This window comes from Protopterus annectens, chromosome 13.part0 (assembly GCF_019279795.1).
Source record: "Protopterus annectens isolate FY-2018-M chromosome 13.part0, PAN1.0, whole genome shotgun sequence".
NCBI classification, from domain to species: domain Eukaryota; kingdom Metazoa; phylum Chordata; order Ceratodontiformes; family Protopteridae; genus Protopterus; species Protopterus annectens.
Window position 1 is genome coordinate 1,161,226,340 of NC_056747.1, and position 22,070 is coordinate 1,161,248,409.

At 39.1% G+C, this 22,070-nt stretch overlaps 1 protein-coding gene across 1 annotated transcript in view; it reads left to right on the top strand.

Annotated features, from left to right (window-relative positions):
- G6PC3 (glucose-6-phosphatase catalytic subunit 3) overlaps positions 1-22,070 on the top strand; it is a 298,078-nt gene that overhangs the window by 68,127 nt on the left and 207,881 nt on the right. The window contains exons 2-3 of the mRNA XM_044055160.1: positions 17,689-17,795; positions 20,677-20,767. Of these exons, the coding sequence (XP_043911095.1) occupies positions 17,689-17,795; positions 20,677-20,767 (198 nt within the window). The remainder of the gene's footprint in view (positions 1-17,688; positions 17,796-20,676; positions 20,768-22,070) is intronic.

Genomic DNA, 22,070 nt, shown 5'->3' on the forward strand with positions numbered 1-22,070 from the left:
TCGACCCAAGGGCCTAAGTAAGCCTAGCCAGCAAAGTTCCCTGGCTTATGCTAACCCAAGAAAGTTAATTTCCTGTGCCCTGTCGAGCAGAGCCACAGAAGTGATCCCCGGGGTGCATTTCCTATTTCCCATCCACTCATCAAGATTTTTCTTGAAGAGTTTTAATGAAGAACTTTGCTTAACATAGATGGGTTGCTTGACATAGATGGGTAGCTTGTTCCAGAATATGGGAAGTGTCTTGGACAGGAATCTAGCCCTCCAGCCTGTCCTGTTTATTGTGGTGACAAGGTTTAGGTCCCTAGAGTGTGTAGCTTGGAGGGATTGAGATTTCTTTAGGTGTAGCATGTCCAACAGCTCTGGGTTTGACATATCTTTATATGTTAGGCAGAGATCACCTTCGGAGTAGGCGATATGCTACAGAGTAAAGCTGGAGTTTTTTGAGACGGTCAGTGTAGGGCATCTGTTTGAGGCCAGTAATCTTCTTTGTGAGGTACTTCGGTGGCCTTTCCAGCTGCTGCAGATGTCTTGTGAGGTACATTCCAAAAGGGGCGTTGTACTCTATAATGGGTCTAATGAGTGTTGAGTAGAGGGGAACAATGACCTCTTTTTTTCCTGGATGAAACCCTTTTGTGATGGTGTGTCACATAGGATTTCCTACTTTGGCAATGTGATTATCAGAGGTTTAATTTCCTCAGCCTTGATTCCAGTAGGTTGTCTTAGGCTCTTAGCAAATGTGATACACATTTGTCTTTTGAATTCCTGCACCCTTCACATAGACAGTAATTAGTACTTCACAATATGCCATTTAAGTATGAATCCCAGCACGTTATAGTTTAATGGGTTGCCAGACACATTTTCACTAAATGTGAGTGTCAAGGGAAGATACATTTACTGTTTCTCATGCCAAGTCCGTGAGAGTGTTTTTCTCTTGTTTAGAAAATAGCTGAAAGTATTTTGATTGTAAAAGTAAAGAAGAGAATAGTATATATACAGACGGGTCTGAATAGTGTTTGTGGTAATTAGGAAGACACAGCCAAGGAAAGGGATATTGGTATGGTTGGCAGGAGCCCGATTATTTACCCTATTTATCCACGATCCAACTCTACTGACCCTGGAGTTGTATGCTGCAGCAATCCAGCATTATTTACCATTTATGTAGGTTAGACCTGTACAGAGTGATGTCAGAGGGATAGCTATTCTTGGTGACAGGGAAGATATAGGGAAGTCAAAAATGAGATGTAGGTATCACGCAAGTCTCCATCAAAAAACAGTTTGTTGCTTGCAATAATATTTCTGATTTTTGTGTAACTTGTGGGTTGTTGAACAGAAGCTGCTGCCACATTTATATTATATTTAATTGTTTTGCTTTATTCTTTACACTAAAGAATGAATTAATTCATCTGTAGGCCTGTATTAAGTAATATAGTTTGACATGTTGCATTCTAGTAATATGTTTTTGTAGTACCTTTTTTACAGCTCCTAGCAACTGCAGAGGGGTTGACATTTCTCAGGTCATATAGTCTGCATTATTTGGAGAAAGATGAGAACCATCTGATCTGCAACATCCATTATGTAGTCATTGTTGCATATTGCTGTGATATAGTTTGCTCCACAATATCAGATTGTAAAGAATTTCTGCATTTAGTTAAAAGCTATTACTCTGCAATTAGTGCAGTGGACTAAAGCCCCAGCTCATCATTTAGCTGCTTCCTATCGCAAGGGTGCAAAGTCTGAATCTTTCCACCTTCATTTACTTGATGTCTGATGTTGAGCAATTCATGTAACCAGACAGTACTTTGGAGCAATTGGGAATTTGCGCTAGACTTCTCAATGGTCTCCAGGACTGCATGCCTAGTGACTATGAACTTGTTGTTTGCTAGCCATTCCCTGTCCTATATCTGATCTAGTTCATGAATTATTGTGGTAGTATCACCAGCACACTAATTTTTAATGCAGCATAGGCAGTTTATTCTTCAAGGGCAGCAGGCATTTCATTTATAGATGAAGTGCAAAGTTGTTTACCAGCACAAATCTCTGCAATAGTAGTAGCTGTCTTTAATGTTGAATTATTTAGATGACTTTCACTTCTGCAGAGATTGTGCATATTCCCTTGGCATATGTTATCAGATGGTTAATATTTCTGATGTTGTCATAAATACTCTTCTGTTTAAACTGTGCTACACATGGCTGGATCATTTGGTATGATGCTAGTGATCTTTATAGTTTCATGTAGTTCATCTAAATAAAGTACCTGTAGTTTATTTCTTCATAACAATAAGAAGTGTGCACAGTCAGCAAAGTGTCTATAACTGTTCGTGTGGGTGGGAGTCTCTTGGGCTGAAAGTACATTATGCTCTTATCTGGGCATTTTAAACAGTCTTTGCTATTCTTGTGATCTGGTCATTTTTGAAATCAGTATTTAATTTGGCTTTGTAGGAATTTGTGTGTGAGAGGGATAGAATTAATTTGGAATACTGACTTCTGTGTGCTTGTGTAAAACAAATTTGAAATATGTGACCTTGGTCATTATTACTGTTATTATTATTTATTTTTTGACATAGACATCTGAGAAGGATGCAGTCAACAATGTAGCTGTAATTGCTGGGTTGGGAGATGTCTGCAATAAAAATAACTGACCCTGCTGAGCTGATAAATTTAGAAAGTCATTAGCATGTCTTTGCAGGACTAGTGGGCATCTGTGGAAGGCAAATTGTAATACCTTGCTGTGGCTGTTTTTGTCACAGACAGACATGTGATGCGCACACAGTCAAAGTGGCTGTAATTGTTGATTATGAATGTTGGTGGATTATAATGACAGCAGTTTGAGGTGTCTTTTATGGTTGAAATGTTCTCAAATGGGTACTTATATCAATGTTGGTTACTACATTTTGTTTTGCTTACAGACAAATTTTCAAAACTACAAAATTAGATTGCACTCAGATAAATGTAATCAGGAAAGTCAATCAAAGAACGTAGATTTATACGTGGTCCTAAAATGTGTGTGGGGTCCAGTGGATTGAAAACAGTCTAGTCCCCAATGTATACAATCCAGCAGTGGGCAGATAAATTTTCAATGAATGTGAGTTTCAATGCATGTCTTTTTCCAGTGTGATACTGTTTTTTTTAAACAAAATGGTCAGCAGTGTTTGTGCTATAAAATTTGAAATAAAAGCTTTAAATCTGAATCTGTGTAAATCATTGTAGAAGCAAAGAAGAACGTTGTATGCACACTGACAGGTTTGAACAGTTTATGGCAACTGGGTAGAGACAGCCAAGTAATGGGACACTGGAATGGCTGTGGGGGTAGGCCTGGTCCATTACCCTGCCTACGACCCCATTTGACCCAGGTCCAGCTCTGTTCATGGCAATACTGTCTGAAAAAATAGTCTGTACCTCTCCTGTGCTCCACATTTGGTAGACTGTTCTGATTTTAGCCTCTCAAAGCATGTCTGCTCAGATTTGACTTTAGATGGTTATGATTTTTGTTATTCATTGGCTTAATTCTAGAGCCAACGAGACAGAATTACTAGAGATCATCAATGTCAAAATGGACCAACAGTAAACATATCTTGGTGGCTGGTGGCGACTTCAGAAAGCCATGTTTGTGACAACTGAACTTGATTCTTTATTCATTCTTTCTGATTCAGGCTACAGTGGAATGGCAGGCAGTGACACTAGTATTACTTTCTCAAAAATTACTGGTCTGCAGGTTGCAGGCCGAATGATAGAGGATCATCAGATAAAAGAAACTGTCTGCAGTTAGAGAAAATATTGTGGTATGCTTTTGATCTGTTAGATCAGGGTGTGACTGTACTTTAGGGTACACTAGAGGTACTACCTGCCTATAACTTTCAACTTTGTTTTTATATTGATTTATTTATTTGTTTTACATTTGTTTACCGGGTTATTCCAGCTGGGCTAATTACCCATTTTCAGCAGAGGCCCAGGGAGAAAAGCTCCACAGAAAGTACAGTACAACACAAGACAAAATAATAACTTCAAATACAATAAGCAGTAGTGTATAGCGTGCAAATAGAAAGAGCAACTTGAATACAAAAGATACAATTCTAAGTAGGATACAAAGTGATTTGGTTTAGTTACAACAAATTCTTGAAAAAGATTCTTAACAGTATTGACACTGTCAGTTTTTGAGCAGTATGTTATATTTTGCAGGTGTAATTTACAGTTAGTTGAGAAGAGAAAGAAAGGTAGATGGAGATCTCAGTAACAAGGAGGGGGGAATAGTTTGAGGAGAAAAACAAACAGAGGTAGATCAGATAGGAGAGGGTATTGTAGTAGGAGTGGTGTGGAAAGGGATAGGATGTAGGAAGTGGAGAATAAATAGTGGTTGAGAAAAAGGTGGGTGGAGGACATTTGTTCAGGTTTATCCAGGGGAGGTTCATAAGCATTGCCAGTTGGTGGTTATGTGGGTCCAGAGAAGTTGTTGGAACTTGGCTAAATTTTGGTGTTAAGGATGTACTGGGGGATGGAGTTCCAGGATTTGGAGATTTGATTGGAATATAGGGAGTCCACATATCTGTTGTTGGATTTAGTGACCTTTACTAGGGATTTGTCTGTGGATCTTGGGATTCTGTGGTTTGAGTATGGTTAGATGAGGTTGCGGAGTACTGGGCAAGTTTTCAAGTTTAGTAATGATGGTATGAGTTGTGGTAATTTGGTTAAGAGATAGGAGGTTGGGTAGTTCTAACCAGTTTTAGTTGATGGAGTGCTGTACAGTGGTGACATCTGTTTGGGGAGTTGATGGCAAATTTGGCTATTTTGCTATAGCATGTCTTTAGGCTGGCTAAGTCTATTTTTTTTAGGTTAGTGAAGATTGGTGAGGCATTTAGCAAGGTGGAGAGAAGACGAGTTCTCATATTGGCTTGTCTGGTGGAGTTGGTAAGGAAAGGTTTGGCCCTGTAGCATGTGCCAAGTTTGATATGGTCCTTTTTAGTGACTAGTGAGATATGCTTGCCAAATGTAAGGTTGCTATCAATGGTGACTTTTAGTAGTTTGTTTTGAAGAACGGGTTCAATTTTGGTGTTATTGGCTGAGTATATAGTGAAGAGTAACTTGGTTGCTGGGCTTTTTGTTGGTGAAGAGAATTAGTTTAGTCTCGTTTGGGTATAGGATTAGTTGTTGTTTTGAGAGGTAGGATTCTGTGTCTGAGAAAGATTTTTGTGTTATTTCTTGAAGTTGTGACAGGGAGGGGACAGAGGAGATTTGGGTAGATTTGGGTTGAGTTGTCTGCATGTTGCATAATGGTAGTCAGGTTGTTTGCTCTATGTAGTTTATTGGTGAAAATTGTAAAGAGAAGTGGGCCTAGGATGGATCCTTGGGGAACACCAACTGAAACGAGTAAGTGAGTGGATAGTTCGTTTTGCCTTTTTGCAGCTTGCTGTTGGGCTGTAAGATAGCTTTAGAACCAGGAGAGAACAGCGTGGGATAAGTTTAGTGATCCTAGCTCATTGAGGAGTTTTTGATGAGATACGGCATTGAATATCTTGGACATGTCTAAAAATATGGAGGCAAATTGATACCCATCATTTTTTAGATGATTAATAGTGTCAGTAAAGCTAAGTAGAGTGGTTGTAGTACTGTGCTTAGGCCTAAAGCTGTGCTGGGAGTTTGTTAGTAGATTATTACAGATAAGGTAGTTCATAAGCTGGGAGTGGGTGCATTTTTCAAGGAATTTAGACAGTGGTGAGAGTATAGCTGTTGGTCTGTAGTTTGAAAATTCTGTTGAGACGCTTCCTTTGTGTAAAGGAATGATGTAGGAGGTTTTCCAGAGTTTGGGGACCTTCTGCTATCAGATTTGAATCTGTTGATCAATAGAGAGATAGGAGATCAATAGAGAGATAGGATAGGTGATTACATCAGCTGCTAACATGAGGTATGTGTTGGGCAATTGATCAGTTGCAAGGGTTGTAGGTTTTTATCTTATTTAACAGTTCCCTTATAGTAGAAGTTTGGATGGGCTTAATGGAGAAAGCACTGGTAGCATTTTAGGATAGGGGTGAGAGTGGAATAGACAGGGTGTTATTTGTATTATTTAGCAGAGATATGTTGGAGTTTGTAAAGAAAGAGGTGAATTGTGTGGCTAAACTGTCTTTGGTGTTGTTGGTGTTGAAGGTTGACCTGGTTGAAGCAGTTTTATGATGGCGCCCCAAAACTTTTGGGGATTATTGTGGTGGGATTGTTGAAATGGGTATCGAAGGTTTTATTATCATATTTGATTTGAGATTTTGCTTTGTTTCTTAAATTACAGGTTTCGAAAGAACTTCATTTTTGTTACATTGGTAGTAGGTCCATGCCTTGTCTCTGTCTTAGAGTAATTGTTTTGTTTCTTTTGTCAACCAAAGAGACTGGTTGAATTTTACACAAACCTTTCTGACAGGAGCTAAAGTGCTTAGAATTTCATGGACTTTATTATTAATGTATTCCACAGCAGAGTCAAGGTAGAGGTGTAATAATGGAGTCCAGTCACAGTACTGGACTAGAGATTTGAATGTGGTTGCTAAAAAGTGTTTTATGCTTCTAATTTGTCTATATAATGTAGATTTATGGAGGTTGGATCTGTGTCTGAGTAGAAAGGTAAGTGAGTGGTCGCTTAGGTTGTCTGGAAGACAACCTGATTTATGGACTAGTAAAGGGTTGTTTATTAAGGTCCATTCTAGGACTGACTGTCTACCCTTGTGCTTATCTGTCCTGGTAGATGAGTTTATAATTCGGGTGTATCCATAGAGATTTTTGAGATTAGTTGGGCTATCTGAGGAGCAAGTATGCCATTCTGTATTGAAATATCCCATAATAATGGTCTCCTGATTAAATGAGGTGGAAGACCAGGATTTTTTGATTGTGGCAAGGTTATTACCAGGAGGGCTGTAGACTGAGATTATGGTTATGTGTTTGTTAGGGTTGATTACCAGTTGACAGGTTAGTATTTCAGTATTACTTATGGCAGGTAGGTCAGATTGGGTTCCTTGGAGTTTGAGTCTTTATATAGGATTCTACTCTTCCACCACGTTTCTTTGTTCTTTCTAGTCTGTGGATGCTAAAGCCAGAAGGAAGAATTTTGTTGCCTTTAATGTGAGGCTTGAGACATGTTTCAGTTAGAATAGCTATGTTGGGTGTGTATATGGAAATGGTTGTGTGGAGTTCATGTATTTTCTTTACCAGGCTTCTTATGTTCATGTTCATCATTAGAATACTGGGAGTATTAGGTCTTAGGGTGGAGGTTTGAGTTGGGTGGGTGAAGTCTAGTATTTGTGAGTATTGCTGTGTTGGGTCTGGGTCAGGGTTTGGGTGTATCACCACTTAGTTTTAGTTGTGGTTGTTTTTTGTAAGAGAGCAGGTGTGGTGATCCGTGTGTTAGTTTAATAGTCTTATGGATCTGATTTGGGAGGGGAAGTATCAAAAGGTATCTATATGAAAAAAATTCTAAGTTTGATGTATTAAAGAGGGCAGGAGCAATAGAGATATTGTAAGTTGTGGTATGGGGTGGAGTGGACAAAGGATATGTGGAGGACTTGTTGTTTGGTATTATATGTTTGTGAAGGGTGGGTTGTATGTATGATGTATTTTAGATTATGGGGCATGATTATGGTTAGGGATTGGCTAACTGGTTTAAGGAATGAGGTGAGGTTCAGTATAAATGTCATTGATGTGGGGGTGGGTGGGAATTGGGGGTAGGGTAGGGGAGCGGAGTGGGCAGACCCAGTGCAATGTTTTGTTTTTTTCATAGCTTATCTATCTGTAAGCTGCGTCTCTGCTTGTCTTTATTTACTTGTAATAAACTGTGATGTATACTAGTAAAAGAAAAAAAATGTTGTGGTACACTGGATAGTAGCCCTTTAGCAAAAGGATTAAGCCTGGCTTCCAGCCGAATTAATGCCATCTTTCACAAAGTAGTAGAATGCAGCTTTGCACTTGGGTGTTAAATTATCGGACACTTGTTTGGGTTTTTATTTTTGTGTTTTCTGTTAATGCTTTTAAAGGCAGCAGATAACTGATGTACTAACAAGTCTTATCCCAACAAAAGTCACTTTTAGTAGACTTTGAAGAAAAAATGGCTGTTTATGGGTGAGGGAAACACTTGAGAGAGGAAAAAATGGGGTCCATAATCCACTACATAATAAAAGAAGCTCAGCAGGTATGCAGAACTATATTACTTAATGTACAGAGTTTCATTCAGTTTGTATTTTGGGGTGTAAGTTTAACTCATTACATCCAAGTGACGCCTCCAGGTGCATCTGCAGTTAACTCCTGCTGATGCCTGTAGGCATCAAATATTGCTTGTTCATATTTGCATCAATAATTCCAAACCCATGCTATATACAAGGTTTTTAAAGATTTCATCTTAAAGCTTACACAATGACAAACTTAACTGCATTACTATTTGACCTCTGATAAGTGCAGGTAAAGAGATATAACTGTTGTTTTTATGATATTAATTTATATAGATCTAATTTTCACATTTTTCTACCAAGTAACACAGACAGAAATCCTTAGCTTCATATAAAAGTTCTCGGCTAGATGAATAAAATGCTGTTGATAGTATGTGTATAACTTGAGTGGTTGCTGAGACATTGTAAGAAGATTATAACATATTACAAAAGTAATAGTTACTGTGGTTACTATGACTTATAAAATTTAGTTTAAAACCTAGAACCTAAAGAATACTACCACTATAAAAGTAGTTTGTGCTGAAGGATTAGCCACTTATACTTCTTTCATAACCTCTATGGTTCCAGACATATGAACATTTGTTTGAAATGTAAGGACATACTTTGATTCTGTCAGAAGACTTAGGCTTCGCCCATTGGAAGTTACAGTGCAACATTCCTGAGCTCCATTGGAGTGAATGAGTTTAACAGTGTATTTCACCTTGTTTTATGAAATTCTGACACATTTGCCTCTAATCTACGGTATTGACTAAATTCCCAATGCATTTCCTCTACATGTATCATGATGTATTGAAAGTCTTGTAAATATTGGACTAGGGCTTGGCAGTTTCTTCATGTGTGTGTGTGCACATCATCATAATCATCATAAACACCCTTTTCCCGTTTTCTACATGGGTATGGAGTATTGCACCAACTGTTACTTTCTCTCTCAATTTGCTGCCACTCTCCTGCTTTCTTCAACAGTCATGCCTGACTGTCACAAGTCTCTCAACACAGTCCATCTCTTTGCTGGATGCCCCAGTTTCCTCTTGCCTTTTTCCCATCTGTCTTAAATATTCTTCACCAGATTGTCTTCTGCTTTCCTGCATATGTGCCTGAACCACCATTGTCTGACTTCCTTAACCTTCTCGGCAGTTGTAACTACTTGGGCTTCCACTCTGATGTCCTCATTTCTTCACCTTCCCACTGTCTGACGTACTTCATCTCTAGCTTCCTCAACTGCTGTGCCTTTACTGCTCAGGTTTCTATGTCCTACAGTAGCACTGGTTGCACCACTGAGTTATACACTACTTTTCAGCTTCTCTGGCATTCTTCTGTTACATACTCCCCGTGACGCTCTGTGCAAGGTTGGCTGCACTCCCTCTTATTCTAGCTTTGACCTCTTTATTCAGACTTTCCTTTTCCTCAACAACCCCTCCCACATACTTCCAGCTGTTAACCTGTTCCCCTGTTTTTCTCCTTTCTCTCGATTTTCAGCCTGTACTGATTTTTCTTATTTGCTGCCATTACAGCTGCCTTATCTGTACTAATTTTCATCCTGCCTGTCTTCAGCAAATGATAGGGGAATGGAATACAAAACTGAAGTTCTTGTTCAGTCTGCCTGTAATGATACATTGTCTGCATGCAGCAGTTTTGTTGATCTGTACCCTCCAACCTCTTTGCTAATGTAGTTCATCACCAGTATGAACAGCAGTGGGCTTAGGGCTGAATCCTGATGCATACCCACTCCTACTGAGAACCCCACTGGGAGTTTGAACATTGTTTGTACTTGTGCCATTGGATCCTTATACATAGCCTGCACTAATTCTACCAGTGTTTCTTGGACTTTGAACTGTCACAGGACTGTCCAAATCAGCGTTCTTGGCACCTTGTCATAATGCTTTCTCCAAGTCTAGGAATGGCCAGTTGGACTCTTATCTTGTCTCTAGCTACTTCTCCACTATTTGTCCCACTGCAAACATTGGGTCAGTTGTGCTGTGTTCTGATCTGAATCCAAACTGCTAATTTCCAATCTTATTTTACAGTACAGCATATTCATTTATCAATCATGTGTCAGGTGTTTGATACCTTTATACTGTCCACAGTTGTGAATGTCCTCTTTGTTCTTGTATACTAGCACTAGAATGCTTATTCTCCACACATGTTGGATATTCTTTTCTCTCCATAGAGCAAGGACTACCCTCTTGAACCATTTCTGCCTTATCCCATCCAACATCTTGATCATATCTGCTGTGACCTCCTATGAGCCTGCTGCTTTCCCTGACTTCATTTTCCTCAGTGCTGTTCTTACTACTTTTAGGTTGACTCTTCCTCTTCTTGCATCGTGTGCTTTGTTTGGGGCATTACAGCTTCTGCAAGGTTTTCTTCATTCAGAAGCTGCTGGAAGTACTCCTTCCATCATTTGATGTCCCAAGGATTGGTGAGCAGGTTGCTGCTGGCATCAATGGAGGACATCTGTATGGCTCCCAAATATGCAACAAAGGCTAGAAGGTTCAGGACTTTTGCATGGAAGTGTTTGCACATCTATTTTTATTCCTCAAGCGGACTGAGAGAATGTTTCCTTCTGTAGATAGTAGGTGCTGGATGTGTAATGGGACAGACTGTTAATTGGAAATATTTTTTTGGAAATTAAATCAGTTAACAGATTTTAAAGATTCTCTGCAGCGTACTTTGTCTGAATCGCATAGGTAATGCATGGTTGTAACTAAATTATACTTCTGAGGTGGGAAATAGAATCTGAATTGCTAGACATAGTAAGGCCTTGTTAAGTTTTATTCTGTTGGCTGTCAAGTAAACAATTACTAGGGAACAGAAATCAAAATTTAAACCAATTTTAATTGAAGTACTGAATATTGTAAATGATTTAAAAGAACTAGAGATGGGACTTTTAGTAAAGGGAAGGTGCACACTACATAAAAATAAATGTAATTTCTGGGAACAGTACTTCCAGAATAATATTCAAGAGGCGTGAAGTTTAAGGGGATGGCAAGAGCTGAGTAATTTTAATGATTGTTAACAAGTAAACCTTACATGTATAATGCATGAAAACGAAAATTGTTTGCTATGATTTTTTTTTTTTGTTATTGCATGTGTACCTGTGTCACAGTCTAAAAGAATTTAATAAGTGTTTAAAAAACATAACTTCACTATAAAAAGGGCAGCTATAAATCCAAAGTAAAAAAGTTATTTTTCTTCTTTCTATCCTGTTTGAGCTGTGTAGTGCAAACCACTCGGCAGTCACTTAATGGCAAGAATTCGGGAGTACAGAAGTTTTCTTAACTTGTAATTAGGCAACAGTTCTCTCTTTTCTGTAGCACTATAAACAGTTAACAGTTCTCAGCAGTTTGTTCTCTTTTCTTTCTGACTGCGGTGGTGGTGCTGCGGTAGCGTTGTCTCCTCACAGTAAGACCTGTCCTGTTCGATTCTCAGCTAGAGCGTCTTCTGTGTGGAGACATGCGTGAATGGGCGCACCTTCGTTGAAGGTTGTGCGTCAGAGCTGGCAACTCGGCATGTAAAAATCTACTGCCAATCATTAGCGGACCGGAGTTCCGCTGTGGCGACCCCTAACCGGGAAAAGCCAAAAGACACAACAACTTTGTCTTCAGCAGCTGAATGCTTTCTTCCTGCATTTTGAAAATGGTACAGGTCAGTGAAAGATGTTTAGTAAACAGGCAAGAGTTCAGTCACTTCCCATCAGTTTTCTTCCTGATGGGTGAAAAATTCATTTGAGTAGCACATATAAGTAGGAGTTTCTCATAAAAAGTCTCCCTGTTGACAACCAGGAAGCTCTGTGCTAAGTGAAAGATTCTTGGCTTAATTCTTCGTCATTGTAACAGCTGTATTAGTTTTGTGTGTTGCACAGTTGCTTTATGAAAAGCAGTGTGCACACAACACAGTACACACTAGTAGACAGTCTTTAAGCACAAAATCATGTACAAGTTTTTTTTGGACTTAGTAGTCAAAAAAGAAGATACCATACTGCAGATGGACTAAAATGTTTGTGTACTGCATAAGCTTAGGACCTCATGTGGGGTCATTGAATGCCCTTCTTCATTTTTGGCCAGCTCAGTATACTCTCTCCACTAATGCCCTTCTTCATTTTTGGCCAGCTCAGTATACTCTGTCCACTAATTGAGTCAACCCTGTCTTTAAATGATTCTAGAAACGTAGCTGTGTGAATGTTACTACATGATAACCTATTTCATCTGGAGGTAGCTCTGTAGTATTTAAGGTTTTAAAACATGTCTGCATTGCCTGTAGGAATACACACAAATGAATTAGTATTCTTTGTACCTTGTGCAGTGCTGCTAAATTTAATATCTGAGGTGGCTGTCAGTATGTCGTTGTACATACAAATGAAAATCCTGTACAGCCTAAAATAACTGGTATAGTTTTTGTCACTTGTCTTCATACTTCACATGTTTAACAGAATTCATTTTTTTCTTGAATTTTCTTTGTAGTTAGGCAATTTATAGAATAGGAGCAATAGCCCCTCCATATTCCAGAAGTGACAAAACAGTGCTGGTGAACAACAGAATCAACAAAGAAGCACATCTCAAAGTAATGGACCTTAGGATCATGTTGGACACTCTATAACCTTTCCTGACATGCGTATAACCCCCTCCTGCCCCGGGTTATTGGAGGAACACACAGTTATTGAGTTATTTTGCAATAGTATACGAGTACCCCTGTATCTCTTTCCTATGTGTAATAATTTAGATTTCTTAGCAATAAAAGCAATATTCTGTAAACCCATGTATAAAGATTGGCAATATAGTTCTGTATCTGTGGCTGATCTACAGCATTGGTAACAACACTTGCCACTTTTGAATCATCTGCAAATGTATTTTTAAACAAAACTTTATTAAACTCTCAATGTATCAAACATTTATCTGAATACAGCAACAAATTGTATAGATTACACAATAATTAAATTTACATATTCACTTTTTGTTCATTAACTTTGCAACATTTTCAGAATATAAATGTCATCCCAAGTCATTTAATCTTTATGGTATTTAATGTTTTTTTCTCGTTTTTGTTTATAATGTTGTCACTTTCCCCTCATCCTTTCTTCCTACTACTATGATGGTTAAGCAATTACTAATTATAACAGTGCTAAACACCAAGACAATTTTGAAATTAACTTTATTCTTGTTTCAAATCCAAATCAATTACTCCATGTTTAAGGACTGTACTCAGTTTTTCATGAGTCTGAGTTATCCTTCAATCTTTTGTTTGACATTCTAAATTGGCATAACTTTGGCCAAACTTGAAATTAACCAGTCAAGTATATTTAAGTTTATATCTCTATAATTAAAACACAAAACAAGAAAAAGAAGGTTTGAAGGAAAACAATTTATAATCCTAGAAGTGACCATCACAATTGGACCAGCATATAATTTGTTTTAACTAGGTACAAATAATTGCAAGTTCTCTAACAGCAATGACCTATACTAAGTTGAAGTGTTGTCATTTTGTAAGGAAACACTGAATGTCTCTGTATAGAAGGCAAAGGAAATCCACTTCATCTTAAGAGGGGCCATCGGATAAGCATTTATCAATTGTTGTCCACTTCAGTGCATGTTTATGAGCCCCTGTTTGCCTTACTTCCACTACTCTTTTTTCATATAAGACCTTTCTGAAATAATTTGCTGCCATTACCTTGAAGTTTACATTGGATTCCCAGAGGTAATAACGTGTAAAATCCCAAAAGCCTAATTGAGAAAAGCTCTGATTTACATTTTGTAGTGTCTGTTTGCACAGTGGCTATATTAAGGGCTCCCATTCCACCTCAGATAGGCCCTGACATTGCCTGTAGTTCACCAGTTTATTGAACAATTTTTGAATTATCTGGTCTTCACGTAATCCGTGCAACATAAGCTCTGTCCATCTTGGATTATTACTCCCATCTCATTAACTAACTCTATAGCAGTTTTTATTCTAGTTGTAATATAGTCTTAAGATGGGCAACCCAAGATCTTCACTTTATCCTCTGGTATTCATTAGCTCAGATAAAATTTATAATGTATGTTTTTTTTTTTTCATTTTCTTTAAATATGTTCCTGCAATGATTCCTGGAAATCCTGCCTCTAATTCATTCTCTCAAAGGTTCTAGATAATTAGCAAATAAAACAGGAATAGGAAGGCAACCCTGGTGAGTACCTCTCCCTAAAGTAAAACCCAAAGGCAATCTACGCCCTTGTTAAATTTTGGCGGACACCTTACTGTAAATATACCTGAGTAAAGAAATAAAGGAGCCAGGGGAAACCTGTATGAATGAAAGTTTAAAAAAAAAGTTTTCAGTCTAGTTTGTAGAAGGCCTTCTCCACATCAGAGGTGGCCAACAATAATGACATGCCTGTTAACCCTGCATGTTCTTTCAGTAAGGCTGTTTCCAGTAAGTTATCTGATGGGGTTGCCCCTGAGTGAAGCCTGCCTGATCCAGATGAATCAAAGCTGGTGTGTAATCAGCCAGTCTTTAAGCCAGTAAAGACAAAAATAGCTTAAAGTCATGCCTCAGTATTGAAATTAGTCAGTAAGACGTTGTAGATTGGTCCTTCAGTGGTTTGAATATGACTAATATCACAGCTTCCTTCAGGTGGATGTCATTCTATGCTACTTACCAAATTGAATTTCCTTCTTATCTTCTCTATATTTGTATGTTTATGTAGTACATCTCTCAACTCTTCCTGAGTCACTTCTGTCATTAAGACCACTCCCTGCTCCTCCAGAAGCCTAGCTAATTGTATGTCCATAAGATAATTTAATATATTCTGTTTCACTGATGTAGGTGTTCGGGATCTGCAAACTTTTTTGACCAATATGAGAGTCTGTTGGAAACACTGACATAAAAATGAAAAATAAATATGAGCACAGGACCGACTGCTGGGGAACACCCTTAAATAGCTCATGTTCAAAAGGTGGGAATTTTTGTAGTTTTACTGATGTTTATACCAAAGTATATTATATACGTATTAGTGTTTCCTTGCCGTGTACATGATATGAAAGCTTTTACAAGGAACAGAACTGAAAGCCTAAATAGGTGGTATCTGTAAGAAGACCCCTATTCATGTATTTGACAACTTCTGAATAAAATGAAATGAATTTTTTAAGGGTTTTTGAAACATACTTCAAGGGCTAAGGATTACTCATTTTTTACAGTTTGCGTCATGATAGTCCATGTGGCATATGACATCAAGGAAAGGTTTGTTGGAGCAGTAAGGTGTAGGATCACATCATGTTTGAGTATACCAAGGCAGCCTTTATATACTTTTCTTTCAAGGGCCCTCTTGTTTGGTTCTGAAGTTGAACATCTAACAGACATAAGAGGGAAAGAGCAGTCTTAGGCTGTAGACTGCGGAAATTAAATTCTCTAAAGTGATCTTTTTCCTAAAATGTAAAGGAGGCTGTGGTTTTGCCTTAACTAGCTGCTTTAGTAGCAGGAGGTACATGGACCCCAGCGATCTTTTCAGCTCTAGTCCACCAGATTCATTTGCACAAAGGCCACAGGAGTCCCAGCTCTCTGTCTCCCTGATTCCTTAAAGGTCATCATTGGGACAGTCTCTCTTCATGCCCCATCTTGATTTACTGTTACTATGGAGGAGGCAGAGATTCATAAGCAAAACCTGTTTATTTCTCCTCTCTCTTCTCTCCGTCCCCTTCCCACTTCATTGCATGTCCCACATACATCATGCCAAAGTCATGCCAAGGAGGAGGTTCAAAGGCTTCTCAAAGGGCCCCCCAAGAGGTACTGTACAGTAGCAAGTGCTGCAACATTATTTTGGTGTCGTGTCTGACACTAAAAAGAAAAAGTATCTCGGGTGCATTCTAGATATGAGTAGACTAAATTCCTGTGGTGCAAAAGTCCTTTTACATGGTAATTCTTCACTCATGTTTCCCATGTCAACCCAAAAAACATTTAGAAATGCTTATTTGGTCTACAGGAAACTTAATGTGAAGATGGCAAAGCATTTAAGAAGATTCCTTTGTTTCTGGGTAAGTGAGCCATTACTGATTTGGAATCATTCTGTTCAGTTTCACCTCAACTTGTAGGGTTTATATGAAGTATGCCACTGATGGCAGCTTGCTTTAGATTATAAGGAGATGCAGCATTTCCTTACCTGAGTGGCTGATTCCTGGTTGTTTCGTTTAAAGGGCAGTCTTTTCACAGAAAGAGGACATCTGCTTCAAAAGTTTTGTTATTAAGGAGTTGAGTGAATTTTATAAAAATTTACAAAACTGTCTGTTCCCATTTTAAGAGATGGCTCTTGTAGGCCATTTTCTTATAGCAAAACTTGTGCCCCCCCCCCCAAGAGGTTTCACGACTTTTTGAAAAACATTTATTATTAATCGCATTCCACAGATAGCTTGCATCTCAAGACCTTGAGATTAATGACAGTAGCCTTATTCCAGACATCAGTGAGTACCACTGTACATTCTTAAAACATAGAAGTCGGAGCAGAAGACATTTTTGATTTTCTTAGTGTAGTGGTCTCAGGAGAAAGACCTTCTGGATGCCACAGTAGAGCTATTGAAAATCTCCAAAATTCATGGTAGCCCACTTACTGATGGGGAAAACCATTTACTCCAGAGTCTTTGGTGGCCACTCTATGAATATATGTATCTTACTTAAAGTGAAGAGAAACAGTATAGCATAAGGACTGTAGTCTGACTAAAGTTTTTCTTGCACATCAGAGTTCTGAAGACAAGTGGTACATCTGTCCATACTAGCATTCCAGGAGTATCTTCCCCATGTTTATGTCTCCAGTTAATTGAGCAAAATAATGGTGGTTTGGTATGTCAGCAAGCAAGGGGACTCGCTCTTGTTTCATGTACAGGGAAGCCCTGAGAGTATGGGAGCTGGCTTTCTAGAAAAGTCAATTCCTCTCAGGAGTTCACATCCCCAGGGAAGTGAGTTCATTGGCAGACAGTCTCCTATGATATATACTCATACCTTATGAATGGTCCTTGAGCCCAGCCATAGATAAGTTTTCAAGCAGTGTGGACCTTCAGTTTTTGATCCGTTTGCTTCTCTTGACTAGTACAGACTGTTCAGTTTTTTTCACTCTAATTCTGGTGCCCATTGGTAGAGTCGGCTGGATTGCTACTTTGGATATAATATCATGGTAAGTACGAGTAACTTTATTTTTTGTGTAAGTGATTTTTCAGGTTTTTGTAATGTAATTCTTTAATTTATAGATATTCCAGTCTTATGACCACTCATACCTTTCCATTTCCCTTCTTCAGGCTGCACCCACTCTCTGCAGGTGGGCAATACCTAGCAATCCTGGAATAAATTTATGGATACCAATCCATTCATCTAGGCTATGCTTAAAGGTTATGTAATTGTTTCTGTGATAACAGTACCGTCTACATGAATCATTGTATGTTTATTTTTTCTGAATGTCCTTCCCTTAACCCCTGCACTTCTGGTTCTAATAGAGATTCTACATTTTTTTAATACATAAAATAAAGTCTAACTACTTGTTTTTGCCTTAAGGCTGCTCTTTGGTGAACGTCCATTTTGGTGGATTCATGAAGCAAATGTCTATGGCACAGAACAATCTCAAGTCCAGCAGTTTTCCCTGTCGTGTGAAACTGGCCCAGGTTTGTAAATTTATTTCCCATTGGCAGATATCCTTTTGAAGTGGTATCCAAGTTTATACAATAAAATGTAATCTTGAAAGAGATTTAAGTTTGTCAAAGAATGGAAAAGTCTATGAAGACTCCTGCTTGGGAACCAGGCCCAAAAGACCTTTTCCTATGACACTTTGTTCAGATTTGAGAGAACCACCAACAAAAAATGGATTTCATTTATTGTAATAGTTTTAACATAAAGGCTTTATGACCTAGTTCTTTTCTGAGCTTCCATTGATCACCCATCTTAGTCTGCTTTCACAGCATCAGGTGGATCAAAAGACTGAGATGGGAGAAAGTACAAGATATTTTATTTCCCTTTAAACCTGAATATTTTAGTTAAGACTGTGTGTGGGCATATCTTTCTGCTGTAGAAGACGAGATTTTAATTTCAGTTTTCAGAGGCGATCTTTGCTTAACATACAAGGCCATGTCAAACCGAGAGCTGTTGGACATGCTACACTTAAAGAAATCACAATCCCTCAGAGCCACACGCTCCAGGGATCTAAACCTTGTCATCACAATAAACAAAACATGCTGGAGGGATAGGTTCCTGACCCAGAGACTCCCCAGACTCTGGAATAGATTGCCCATACATGTCAAGCAGAGTGCCTCTTTGGTCCTCTTCAAAAGGAACCTTGACGATTGGATGGGAGAAAGGAAATTCACCCAGGGGATCACATCAGTCACCCTGCTAGACAGGGGTCCAGGGAAGTAAATAGTGTGGGAAGAAATAGCCAGGGAATTGTTATGGCTAGGCTTGTATAGGCCCTAGGGCTGATAGCCTAGTACCAACCTATGAACAAATTGCCCATAATTCTTACCAGACACATGACTTCTACTGTAGGTTAGCCGCCACAACTTTAACAAAGCGGCACTGTAATTTTAAAATGTTGAAGTGATTCTAGTGGCTTTAATCCAGGAGGTGATGGTCTATTGAGGATTTAGAGCGTACGAAATGTGAATAATCTTAAAAGGAAGGGTATAGACATCCATTTTTACAATAAAACAGTTTAGAATAGGAGACCTGTGATTTTTTTCCATGCAAGTAACATAGGTATTTCTAATTGTGATATTGGAAGAATGCATTACTATCATTAATAGGATTTAGTGGCAAGGTTGGCACAATGAATGGTGATTTTTTATGGCCTTAAATGAAATATTGTGGTTTGTTGATCTAGGAGAAATCGATGATGCTGGATTTTGAGGGAGATCCTTTTGTTACATAATAGTAGGCAGCAGCAGTATTACCTTTACTGATCAGACTGAATAATGATTTCAGCATGGGTGAGCACTGGTGCTGTCTCTTCTATCTACTCTTGATCGTATATATGAGAATGTGTTACAATGGCCATTAGTGGAGACATACAACACAGCTACTAAAGATGAGCGCTGAAACTGGGGTAAGCAAGACATGCTTTTGCCAGTGCAGTCTGCATTGTCATTCTGAGCTTATTTTCCCATCTATGAAGAGCTCTTCCCTAACCCTATTCAAGGAAAAACCTGAACCAGTGGATGGGAAATCAGAAATGCACCCTGGGTCTGCCAACTATATCTCCAGTGGACAGGGAAAGCAGTCCAGGGGAGGTGGAAGTGAAAGGCCACTGCTGACTTGCCCGTCTGAAGGGGAGAGAGATTGATTGTTCTGCTGCTGCATTGGCCTGTAGCAGAGGCCAGGGTTTGCTGCAGCAGGATAAAAAGATTATAGCATGCACTTGGTGCACACCTATTAGTTCACTGTACTACAGGCGTAAGTCTGCACATGTGTGAAGCATACAGGCATCACAGGGTCTGTATAAAAAAAATCCCTTTCTTCACCACAGTGTTTCAGGGTCATCCATGTAGTTTCCCTGCCTGGTGACATTTAGATAGTGTCCCCTTAAATGCAAGTCGCTGTGGTCTGGGGGGGGGTTAAGCAAGACCCTCTAACATCTAGGACAAGGATGATCCTATTGCAGTGTGTCAGGGAGTAGGACTGAACTCATTTTGTGGCTGACTAAACAATAGGTCCTGAGCTCATGCTGGAGTCAACCAGAAAGACTATGAGAGGGAGATGATGGTTGATAGTCACTGCAGTATCATTAAAAATTAGTCTATTACACTGTCCATTTGAATACAGTATTAAGTTTGTTGTAGAATTTATTTTCACAGAGATGTTTAGCTGTGCATTTGTAGTAAAGTTTGGCAAAACATTATCTGAGGTAATGTGTAGATTTTCATTCACTTTAATGGAACTTTTTAATAATTATTTTTGTCCAACATTCTCCTGGCCATCTGCTTCTAGACTTCTGGTGCTATTCCTTTTTGGATACCCTGGCTGTTCAGATGCTGATGCAGGTGAGAGCCAGCTGGCAGAGAGACAGTCATCGTTGCAGATATTGAGAATTTTGGTGCCTAGCTCTTTGCTGTGATGCCTTCACATTTGCAATATCAAGGTGTGGTTTGCAATACTGTGCCAGTGATTCTTGCATGCTTTCATGCATATGCTGCAAGCTGCTTGGTCATTATCCTCGTCAACTTGCTTACTGCTTTTTCACCATGCCACTGGTTGGGTGGTATTTAGTTGTGGAATCAAGCCACCTCCCTTCCTCTCCCCAGGATAGGTGGACAGGTGATAATCTCTCACTCCCACTCTCCGTAGCTGGCTTCAGAATTGACCAGGTTGCTAAATGATGTGAGGGCATGTGTGCCATAGCCCTGGCATTATCCCTTTATACTATAAAGGTAGCTTGTTTATGGAACTTGAGTAAGGAGAACACTGATATACATATATTGTGCTGAGAAATGAAACCTGTGAAACATGTCCTTCAACTTTTTGCAGCATATTTTAAACCTCTGTTTCTGCTTTTAGGTAGTCCCTCAGGTCATGCTATGGTAACAGGTGCAACTTTGTGGGTCATGACATCTTCACTGTCCGCCTTTATCTATAGTCACTCCAGTAGGTGAGTATTGAAATTTTTCAATAATAATTTACAGCTTGTGCCCAGAAAACTGAGATGTAGTCTTTATGTATAAGTAATGCACCTGCATTTCCTGCATGAAAGTTGCATAGTTCTGCATGCACCTCAAGCAACGAGACTTGAACTTTTAGGCAGAAAAATGAGACAGAATGCTGCTATAGTAGAATGCAGTTGTGCCATTTTACAAGATTGCAATATTAGACAAAGTAGTACTTATGTGGTTTGCAACAATAAAATTAAACGTGGAAAAATTATGTTATGTGAAAAAAATTAAATAAAAGTGTGTGTGTGTGTGTGTGTGTGTGTGTAATTAAATAATTAATATATGCATGTATCTGTATATATAAAATGCATACACACACACACACACACACACACACACACACACACACACACACACACACACACAGTGTAGTGCTGGTAGATACTTAGGAATTGTACTCAGCCGATGAGTCAGTGGGGTCTACCCAGTCAGCAAAACATAGTAAGTTAACTTTCAGCGGGTTCTGTGGTGTACAGAGATAATTCAAGTAAGAGTCTGTGTGGATTTCAGAAGCTGATGTGCCATAAGGTATCTATCATATGCAGTGGCACTACCCAGACATCCTGCAGCAGTGCGGCCATGACCTTCTAGAGAGTCACCATGTGGAAATTCATGCACAAGGTGTATTTGCTGAAATTATCAAGGTCCATGAGTGGATGAAAGTCTCCCAATCCCTTTGAAACATGGAACAGATGGGACTACACACCCATCATTGAACAAACAATGGAAGCCTGTTCCTTTGTGGAGAACAGTTCAGGCCTCTGTCAAAAGACTCCGAAAAAAACCCCATAATTCCTGAGTGGAAGTATTTTGAAGGGGAGGGTGCTAGCAGCTTTAAGGCATGGGTGATCATAACTCTATCTAGGATCCAAAAGTCCTTTGTAATGACAATCTTGGGTTGAACAAGTTTAGACAAACACCTTCCCAGAAGCCATCCTTGGTGCAATTAGCTGGGCTGCTGGAATCATTTCCCTCAGGAATGTCTAGCACAGCTAGGAGGGAGGAGCTGGCAACAAAGTACCCATTAGAGTGGCATGAAATACTGACTAGGCATCCTAAGACAGACTTTTCATCATCTTGTTGGTGGCTGAGGCTTCAGGAATTTTGTATGCTCATGATCTGTAAGGGCTGGAGAACCCTAGATATTGAATTGATCTTAAGTGAGAATGTTGCCCTTCACTTGTTTTGTTAAGTTCAGAATGGTAAGGTGGCATTAATGGTGAACACAGAGAAGTGTCCTTT